The sequence below is a fragment of the Octopus bimaculoides genome, chromosome 13 (assembly GCF_001194135.2).
Source record: "Octopus bimaculoides isolate UCB-OBI-ISO-001 chromosome 13, ASM119413v2, whole genome shotgun sequence".
Lineage (NCBI taxonomy): Eukaryota > Metazoa > Mollusca > Cephalopoda > Octopoda > Octopodidae > Octopus > Octopus bimaculoides.
The window spans coordinates 65,041,481-65,052,601 of record NC_068993.1 but is presented as its reverse complement, the minus strand read 5'-3'; the positions used below and the strand labels follow the sequence as shown (position 1 = coordinate 65,052,601).

Here is an 11,121-nt window from a genome sequence, read left to right as displayed (position 1 = left end):
ATGCACCATTTTGAGCGTGGCCGTTGCCAGTACCGCCTGACTGGCTCCTGTAGGATTTTCGAGCGAGATCGTTGCCAGTGCCCCTGGACTGGCTTGTGCGGGTGGCACATAAAAGACACCATTTCGAGCGTGGCCGTTTTCGTGCGGGTGACACGTAAAAGCACCCACTACACTCTCTGAGTGGTTGGCGTTAGGAAGGGCATCCAGCTGTAGAAACTCTGCCAAATCAGACTGGAGCCTGGTGTTGCCATCCGGTTTCACCAGTCCTCAGTCAAATCGTCCAACCCATGCTAGCATGGAAAGCGGACGTTAAACGATGATGATGATGATGATGATAGACTGTGGGATTATTACATTGCCTAGAAGGAAGCAATGTAACAACACCCAGCCATAAAAAAACTCTGGTCCAAAGTTTTTTAATCTGACCCATGCAAGCATAAAACATGGATGTTAAAACAATACTATCGACAATGATGGTGATGATATAATCTGCAAACACTTTCTCTTCCACACATCCTGAGTACCCTCGCTCCATTTTCATCAACCTATACTCTTAGCCTTACAGTGTCCTAAATATATATTTCAGAATTCTAAGTAACCCTCATCACTCAGCTCATATCACTCACCATTCATTCTTGCTTACTACACTGTAAAGGGGCCAGCAAGTGAGCAGAGACAAGTGGCAATTACACCCCTTTAGTCATGTCCTTCACATAACTTCCCTAGTGTTGGTCCAATAGGAAGAGCATCCAGGACACTGTAAAATGTTTGGTGTTAGAAAGAACATCCAACCAGGAGAACTAAATCAAAAATTAAATGCAAGAAAGATGCAGCCCTTCCAACTCATCTAGGTGATCAGTAACATCAGTATTTTTGAACTCTTGAACTCCATTCTTTTCTGCTTTGTCAATCATCTCCCCCACTTCCCCCAAATCATATCCTTAGTCACCCTCAACCACTACCCAACCCTCAAACCTACCCCTATTTTCTACAGATGTCACCTACGCTTTCCTATTTTTCCTCTTTAACATCCATCAACACTTATTCTTCATTACATTCAGCCCTTCCCCCATTCTCCATCTCCAACACACTCATGCAACCTCTACTCATCCATAGCCCATTTTCTATCCCCATCACCCACATGTTTTTCTGTCTTGACTCACTTCTACCTTGAGGATCCATTCTGACACCACACCATTGATATTCTTATTTCGTCCCAATTCCACTATGGTCACACCCACCCTCTCTTTGAATAGCTATTTTACCACCATTGCACCAATAAGTAGCCATATAACTCCTGTCCTGTTTTGGTCCCTTCCCTCATACTTTAATGCCTCATTTAGTACACAGCCACCTCACCCTCTACTGTAGCTCCACTCAGTCAATAGGAAGTTTAGTCCTGCCAGCTGCATGCCAACCTTGCTAGAGCTCGTGTAAAAAGAGAAATTTTAAAACCCACTACACTCTGATGTGTGTCAGTGTTTCAATCATAAGGCTGTGTCCATGCTGGAGTAACACCTTGAAATCATTAGTGGATTCCACTGACCTCAGTAATTATTTCAGTGTGGTGCTTATTTTCATCATTTAATGTTTGCTTTCCATGCTGACATGGGTTGGATGCTTTAACAACAAACTGGTGAGCTGCAAAGGCCATACTGAGCTCCGTCATTTTTGGTATGGTCTATATGGCTGGATGCTCCTCTTAATGCTAACCTCTTTACAGAGTGTACTGGGTGCTTTTTTGGCATCAATGGTACTAGTAAGGCAGAAAAGAATTGAGAATGGAGAGAAGGTGAAGATGAGTGGCAGTATGCCAGATGTTGAAAGGCTAAAGTATGCTAGAGGGATAAGCACAGGTGTCTTGCTATAGTGGAGGTATACATGTGAGGGGGAGAAAAAAAAGAAACAAAGGTAGTGAAGGGATCCTAAAGCAAACTCTCAAGGAACAAGGATGGGATGAGAAAGAGTGTGATAAGGTAATAAACAAATGGAGGTGGAGCTTAGTGGGTGAAGAAGAAGGAAGGAAAGGGTGTAAATGATGGAAAATAGCAGTATGCAGAGAGATGTCAAGTGAGGGATAAAGGAGTGGCTCAGGAAAACTAAAATATAGAAAGTAATACAATGATGTCTAATTAGGTGTAGCAAGTGTGGAAAGGGAAAGAGAGAGAGAGTGATATACAGTGGTGTGGCTATGATGGTGGATATGAGAGGTAATGATAACAGAGAGGTGTTTAGAATAGAATATAATAGAGCTGGTGGAGGAGAAGAGCAGTGGCTAAAGGCAGAGAAAAGAGGTCATTGGTTGAAATAGTTTGGGTAGTTCAGGGGTGGGGGAATACTGTTTGGAAGGTTATGGGATGTAATACATACAATATTGCTTGCAAGTGAGTACAGCAACCACATAGTACCATAGATGTTGGGGGAGGAATGGTTGATATGTCAGGGAGAGAGGAGTGGGCAAATGGCCTCATACATACAAACATATCTGAGTGGTTTTAGGATATCATTTTTACCATAATGGCCCTGAGTCAGCTTGGTCCTTTGTTATCTCCTCTGTAAGGCTCAACATCTTGAAATCAGCCTTCAATATCTCAACCCATGTCTTCTTGGGTCTACCTCTCCCATGAGCTCCAGCCACTTTAAGTGATCAGCACTTGTTTATGCAATGAGACTGTCCTCATCCATATGTGTCACAGGACCAACCCAATGCAGTCTTCTCTCTTGCATGCTAGATCTGATTCTTCTGACGTCAAACTTTTCTCAATACATTTGCAATTTGTTGTACATGCACATTAATTCTGCACATCTAACAGAGCATAGTAGTTTCATTCCATTCTAGTCTTTGCATGTCATCTGCATTCAGAGTCCATATCGCACTACTAAATAGCATCACTATACACACACAAGCATCATATAATCTGCTTTTCATTTGGAGAGAGAGAGAGAGAGAGACCTTCTGTTGCTAACAGGTAATAGCTCTCTGAACTTTCTCCATTCTAGTAACTAAACTTTTAGAATATCCTCCTCCATTGCTAATTAGGTAACAAAAACTAGCTATTACCTCTCAAAGAAAACCAGAGAATTTAAGAGGACCAATATCCTATAGGAACTCAGACTTTATAATACCTGTACATCATCTGCCACCAACAAAATATATTTTCTCCATTAAACTTCCTGCAATTTCAGAGTACCTCTTGTGTGTCCATAGCTTACACTAGATACTTCACCTTTCCTACATGGTGAGAGGGCCATTTACCTGCGCAGGATAGGGTCCTGTCTGTTTTCTTGCTTACTAGAAACTTTACTCTTTCCTAAGTTAAATTTAAAACTCTTTGGTTATAGGTTTTGCTTCCACACCTGCAATTTCTTTTCTAATTTTTTTTTACAGATTTTGCTGAGGGGAAGAACATCAGCATATAGTAGCTTCCAGGAACAGCCAGTCTTAAATTCCTCTCTACAGGAAAATAGTGAAGAGGAGGGGCCCAAAAAGCAAGCTTTGGTGAATGCCTACCTACACACTAAATTTATCCTAGCTAATGAGAAAAAGGGACAACAACAATGACAACAGCAAAGAAAATGAACTCACCGATGCAATGGAGGTACAGTATCTGCTGTAGTAAACGACCCTCTGCTTGACACAATGTTTCTGGACTTATCATTTCCATTAATATATACTGTTACTGGAGTATAACTGGAATTGTTTTCTGCCATAATTATTGTCCCTACTTTTGAGAAACAATATATCTGAACATTTTCAGCAATCTGGGAAAGAAAAAAGAAAAAATCACTGTAAAGTATTTGTTACTCTGTAACGATTCTGCCAGTCCTCACTGATAATTAAAAATAATAATAATGCTTTCTTTATTTACCACTCAGGGTTCACAAAAATCAGTGGGGACAGTACAGGACAATAAAAAGTGGGATTAGATAGAGAAGTGTGGGAAAAGTAAAAACAGTAATAATATAAATTCTAATAATGAAAAATTCTCCAACAGAGGGAGCCTTCCTAGGGCTGCTCATGGAGACCCCACTAAACTACTGACCACTAAGGCAAGTGCTCTCTCCATATGGCCTTCCTTCAATCTATAAGTACATGCTTAGTGTAGGCCAGTTCAGCCACCTTCCAAACAAAAAATTGCTGGGAGACATCACTTCCCTCAACTTTCTTTTCAAGTGAAACTTGATAAAGTTGATGAAGACTTGCCCAAAGAGGAAAGTATTGGTCTAGACGTTTTAACCTGGTTCACCACATAACTTCTTTTTCTACATTCACAAGATAAATAAACACTGCCTGCCTTTCTTGGCCAAAGGAATGTGGCAATAGTCTTCACAATAGACTCAGCTGATAGCCGGACCCATCCTGCACATTAAAGCAGCTGTCTGACATGAACCAACAAGTGAGCAATGCTTGCACACTGGATGAGAGAATGCAGAACAGTTTTGTTGCTGTGTGCACATCTGAGACAAACCCAGCTGAGTTGACACCAGACTGGCTCTAAAAGTCAGTACATAGAGAGAAAAGACATCAGTGAACACCCTTGACAGACAAGGTATATGATACTGAATGTTTCTGGTAAGTAACCATTTACCCAAACTACCAAGATGTTGCTCTACATTGTGGCAATCCAGTTACAGAAAAGGGAAACAAAACTGGCCACCATGAGAATGGCTGCCAAGCATTAGTAATCAATCCTATCACAGGCTTTTCATTGATCCAAATTCATCAGGACCTCATCCATGCCAGCGTCTTAACCCATTGAGTATGATGCATCACATGAGGTGGAAGTTGTGGTGGATAGATCTGGTTGGGATGTTATTCGGTCCCTCTTGTTTGAGTCCTTTCTTATCAGTACCACTGCTCCTTGACTCACTGATCTAGGAATTTTCCCATTTTGCTGAAAGTTGCAGAAGATATCTGCTTATAGGCTACCAAACAAGGCAATTTCCCTTCCCCATGCAGCCCATTTTTACATTGTGGACTACCATTCATCTCAAACAGTTGGGCAAAGTGCTGCTGAAATGCAGCACATATCTGCTCAGGCTTGAGTACCAAACACCTATTTTGATCCACAAAAGACTGAATTGTGGCTTTGTTTCCATGTTGCACCCCTGCACCTCATTTCTTAGAGCAAATGCCTTAGCTCTGACAATGCATCCTTCATGCTTAGCATTGAAGAATTGATCCACGGCCAATTTTATCATGAGCACATCAGTTATGATGCATTTTCTGAGTGCTTCTTCTAAGTTTTTAACTAAGTTTGCCCTCTATTTCTTTCTATTGCCAATGCCTTACTAATGCCCTTTTCAGTTCAAACCACCATTTGTCGTTGATGACTAACCTTGTCATGCCAGGTGTGATGCATTCAGCTTCCAGTAGCCAGGTCCTTGCCTATCTAAGTTGACTGTGCAGATCACAAACTTATGGTTATGTAGCCGATGATCTTAAAAAGTGTACAACTTATGCTAACCTTATCTACTGATCTACAGATTATCTAGATATGACCTAGATGACCTGATGTGGTTCATCCATGTCCACACTAGCACATTTGGGAAATCCAATCAGTATCTGTCAGACAATTGAAAACGTCTGAGCGGGTTTACAAGGCTTTTGTACACCTCTCATCAAACAGCTAGCCCCACACAATCTAAATGTGCATCCAAGATAGCATTCCAGTCACTCATTAGCATTAAAGGTTAAGACATTCTCAGCAAAACCTCCAGATGGCTGAAGAAATCTGGCTGTCCTTCCCTTGTTGGGGCATAAACAAACACCAGTCTGAAAGTACCCCTGTCACTACTATTCGTATCTATGACAACTAACTTACCTTCTGGGACCAGAATGGCCCTTATCTCGTGATCTAGACTTCTCTGAAACACTGCTGTTCCACTCCCTATTCCCAGTTGATATAGAGGTAATTCTTGTATTCACCAAAAATATACTTAGTCACCTGAGGTTATTGAGAAGGTGGACCCATTTCCAAGGTAGCACCAGGTCATGTGCATTTATATTGCCTATTCTGAACAAGACCATATTTGTCAGAAAGAAGGAGAGTGAAGAGAATAACTGTATTTCTAGGGAGAGAAATGTGTTCTGTCCTAGCTATTTGCGGGTGTCTTCACAAGCAATCTTTAGTAGCGTTTTTTGTTTATGATCAACAGAAATCTCCCATTCCTTTCTGATATTTTGCTTTCAGTTTGTTAACTTTGTTATTGTTGTTTTTATAACTCTTATGAAAATAGGGGTGTTATGCAGGTGTGTGATGTATTCATTTAGGGCAATGACTGTGTATTTTTGAATATGTTTTATTAAGTTCTTGTTTTTGTATCTATGATCGTGTAACTGATGATATCTTGGGAGTGCTGTTCATGTTGTTGGTCTGGATTGCTGTGTGTTTTTGTTTGTTCAGGTGTTTGTAGTGTTAGAGATGTTTATAATTGTGTTGATGTAGAGTATATGGGTGGAGGATGGTTTGTTGGTTTCTCTGATTCCTCCTCAAATCTCTTTATTTTTAGTCTTGTACTTCATATTTTGTAATGTTTTTCTTTTTTCTTTCATCAAGACACATTTTGGTGGTTTTGTCAAAATGCTTTCCTTGCGAGACAAATTTTCAGTCAGAGAAATCTATAGTAGGGGAGAGAAGTAGATCTGCACAGTCCTGCATTTCTAAGTTGGTGGTCTGCTTGACTGGTGCTGGGTAAGGCTTCTTTTACTTGCGATGGTGCAAGTGATGGTCTTATTTTTCTCAGGTGTGGTACTGGTGCTTGCTGCTAATGTTGTTGAATAAATCTCTTCTGCTGCTCCTTCTGTTGATACTGGTGTGGTTTTAGGTGATGCTATTCTTGAAGCTGGTGCTGTTGATGGTGTTGTAGTTGGTGATGGTACTGCTGTTGCTTTTGATGTTGATGTTATTTGAGGTGTCTGCAGTATTGGGTGTTTTTGTTTTCTTTCTATGGGGCAGAAAACCTTTAAGTGGTTTGTCTCACCACAAATGTGCATCTCAACTTCTACCCTCAGTTGTGCACCATTAGGGTAGTTGATCAGATCAGGGATAGCTTCGATACTTTCCTGATCAATCTGTATACCAAATTGGAAAGTCTCTGGACCAGATGATGGTCAGGGATTCTGGCTAAAAAATTTCGAGTATACACAACTATATTTAACCATTTCTTCTTGACTGTATAGAAAATGGAACATCAACATGGATGACAAAAAGAAACGGAGTGTTTATACAGAAGAACAAAGAGAAGAAGGGTAAATCAGTAATTATACACCAATTATGTTCTAACCATTACTCTGAAAATTGTCATCTGGCTTCACAGCAGATAAGGTATATAGCTTTCTAGAAGAGAGTCTATTGTTGGCAGAGGAAAAGGGATGTAGAAAGAAGTCAAGGGGAAATGCTGATCTACTGTATATAAATAGTCGAATACTAAATGAGACACGAGTAAGAAAGAAGAATTTAGTTGTTGGCTGAAACACTACAAAGAGGCTTACAACAACGTTCCATACTGATGGCTGTTGGAGTGCCTACAGATGTGTGAAGTCAATGAGAAGACAAACAGCTTTTTGGAAAAGTGATTGGGAAGTAGAACTAACATGTGCAAATGAATCATTAGGAAGCATGAAAATACACAGTATTATATTAATCCCACTAACAAGTATATAGAAGAAATGCAGGCCTACCTATGAATTTGCCTAAACCAAGGTGTAAATAAACCAAGTGATTCATATGGACGAAGACAGCTACAGAAGTTAGAAGTAGGAAGCTGCTCAGAATGCACAATGCACACCATCCTAAAAGTAATACTGACCAGCTCAAACCTATCGAGAAAGGAAAAAGGCAGAGGATGGCTAAATGCAGAAGACACCATCAGTACTGCAATCTTGGGTTTGAAAAAACTCTGTGGTGTGCAGTGAAGTAAGAATACTATTAGTGGCTTGAAATGTCCAATAAGTTACTGAAACAACAGAGTTCAAGAATAGGAAAAATGACAGAACAAGTTGATGGAAAAAAAGAAATTACATGGTCAATTCACGCAACAAACTGTTGGTAGTAAAAAATGCCTGTTGTGACTGATGGACAAAAGCCAGAAATCGAAACCCAAGAGCTAACCATAGCTGCTCAGGAACAAGCTATTGGGATGAATTTGATAAAGGTAAAGATTGATGAAACTCAGTTGGAGAGCAAATACAGAATCTTCAATAAAGGAAACAAAAACATCAACTACCTCTTCACTAAATGCAGTAAGCTAGTAAAAACAGTTTATGTGCAGGCATGACTGTATAGGTATTGAGATGTTAGCCAAATGTCTAGATTCAAAGTAACAGAAAAGTGGTATGAATATGAAGCAGAGGCTATGATGGAGAATAAGAATTACAGGATTTTATGAGATCTCACAAAGAATGGCCATACTATTGAAGCAAGAGCAGACATGATTGTAGAGGAGAAAATAAAAATTGAAAAGTGAGAGAAATACCAGGACCTAACAAGAGGAATGAAGAGATTGTGGAAGACTCAGATGATAATTATTCTTGTGGTAACTGGAGCACTTGGCACAACACCCAAATTATTGCTTAAGAGGCTGCAGCATATCAGAAGTGAGACATTTATAGATGTCCAGCAGAAATGTACCATCCTCTATTCTACAAAAATCTTAAAGATTCTTGAGATTTGAGAAGACATGATGACACTAAACCTCAAGACAACATCCCAGCATGTAATAGTTATCATGTCTGTAATAGTTATCATTCTCATTTAACATCTGTTTTCCATGCTGGCATTGGAACTCAGCGTAAAAAAAAGCCAAAACAAATATAACAAATCATTTTGTTTGATGCTGTCACAGTTCTGAAAACTCTCCACCCTATAATAATGATTTAAGGCCAACAATTTTAAGGACAGTTGGATATTCAATACCATCAAATCTAATATTTGATTTGTACTTTACTTTCCATTTCTCCAGAGTCAAAATAAAGTTGGTGTTGGCTGGTTTTGCATGCAGAACATAGTCAGCTAGAAGAAATGCTGCAAAGAAATTTTTCCAGTGCTCTAAGGATTCAGCCAATCCACTGCTCTTAATAGGAATTGCTTCAAATTTTAGTGCAAATTCATCACTTTTCATAGAAGTGGTAGAGTTGATTGCATCAACACTAATAATAACTGGTACATTTTTTTTTTATCAACCCGAAAAAAATGAAAGACAAAATTGATTTGAGTGAGATTTAAACTCAATGTGAAGGACAAGGATAAAAACCATTTGGGCATTTGGTATGATTCTGCTTGATTGCAACCTTAATAAGGACACAATCTTCTTCCAAAAGCAGGAGCTAAAGACAGTTTTGTTTTGTCACAATAAAAATGAAAATACTGAGTAAGTTGTCAACTGATCAAACGTGCTAATAAGAAAGGAGTTTGGATTAATGGAGCAGCTTCAATGTGATAGATCAACAGGTTAAGAATAGCAGCTACATCTCCCACAAAGCTTAACCACCATCTTAAAAGGGACATATTGGAAGTGGTCCAGAGTTCCTAACACAGTAAATCCATGATAGTCAGGCTAGACAGCTTTACCTCCAATTACACACTTGCTTGATCAGTAGTGACACCTAGGACTAAACTACAGTAGAAATTAATAAATGTAATTGCATATTACCGTTTGCTTTTTGCCTAAAGTAAGCACGAGTTTTATGATGGTGTCAGCCAGAAGAAAGTAATCATCATAACTTGATGCCAACTTCATCTCTCTCAGAATAAAGGCTTTAATGCAGTGGAGTACAAGTCTGTATGGAATAGGATCAGAATTCAGATTTGGATTTGTAGAATTACCTATAAAGCAGAATAATAATTTTGAATGTGAGGACATGGAAATAATATAGATTACATTAACACAACACTGAACATTTATAAGGGGAAGGTGTAGAGAGAATGTTTTCTGTTAGTTACGTGTACTTACTGTTCACTGTACGTTTTCTTTGCAGATTTTATCCAAATACATACAACTGGTGGTAGACATAGGTTACATGTGAACATTCTACTATAACAAAGAGCTAACCAGAGAGCTTCAGCATATTGCTTAACCTCCCCCCTCTCTGTTATATATAAATATTACATACACACACACACATGGATAAACATGCAGACGTACATTTTTTTCTTCTTTCAACCAAGACAGAAGGCAGTAATCATGGCTTGTTACAGAACCTCTAAGACTGACGAGAAAGAAGAAAGAAGGTATCCTAAAACCAGAACTCCACTTAAGGTACCCGTGTTTTGTTTACTTTACTGTGATCCATTTTGCCTTCCCTTATTTCAATCATTTAATTTAAATCATTAGTATAGCGTTTACAGCCTCCGTCCCGTTATAACTCCATGTAAACCAGTGTTCTTGTTTCTAATGGTCACTTACTTGGCCATATAATATTATAACTCGTAAGTAACCTTATCATTTCACATTTGTCTTGCTTCTATATGTTGGTTCCCTGACAATGAATATCTGTGCAATTCCAGCACCTCTTACTTCTTTGGAGTAGAGTGCACATACATTTTGAAACATATGTAGGAATTAAAGGAACTTTATTATTATTATTCATATCTACTCAAAATACATCGCTTTAACTTGGTATCTCTACCTATAAAACGGGTGTGATATCCTGTTTTTTTTTTGTGTGAATTTTGCTACCCATGGTAACTATTAACATATTTACATTGTCAAGTTTTTTTAAAACTGAGATAATATTAATATATACATAAATTTATATATATATATATATGTATGTATGTATGTATGTGTGCACACGCGCGCGCGCACAGAGAGAGAGAGAGAGAGAGAGAGAGAGAGAGAGAAAGAGAGTTATTTTTCAGCCATGTATTGACCTGTTATTCTCAGACTATTCCTTTCTGTCTCTCTGAGCTTTTGCCTCTTTCTGATGAAGAGCTATGCTCGAAGTACCACATCCCCACTTTTTCCCCATCTTAGGCTTTCTCTGAGCATCAGTCTAATACATTCAGCATGTACATCCTCTTGACTTTTGTTGTTTATCTTGTTTTTAATTTTGATTTGCCTACCCATGCTAGCATGGAAAGCGGACATTAAACGATGATGATATATATATCATCATCA

The 11,121-nt window shown here is 38.9% G+C and overlaps 1 protein-coding gene across 6 annotated transcripts in view; it reads right to left on the bottom strand.

Annotated features, from left to right (window-relative positions):
* LOC106880624 (calpain-15) overlaps positions 1-11,121 on the bottom strand; it is a 75,319-nt gene that overhangs the window by 10,635 nt on the left and 53,563 nt on the right. For all 6 annotated transcript variants that reach the window (XR_008265413.1, XM_014930653.2, XM_014930656.2 and 3 more), the window contains 2 exons: positions 9,655-9,827; positions 3,587-3,762 (listed from right to left, as the gene is read on the bottom strand). Coding sequence is in view for 5 of the 6 variants with exons in the window: in XM_014930653.2 (XP_014786139.1) it covers positions 3,587-3,762; positions 9,655-9,827 (349 nt within the window). In the remaining variant the exon portion in view is untranslated. The remainder of the gene's footprint in view (positions 1-3,586; positions 3,763-9,654; positions 9,828-11,121) is intronic.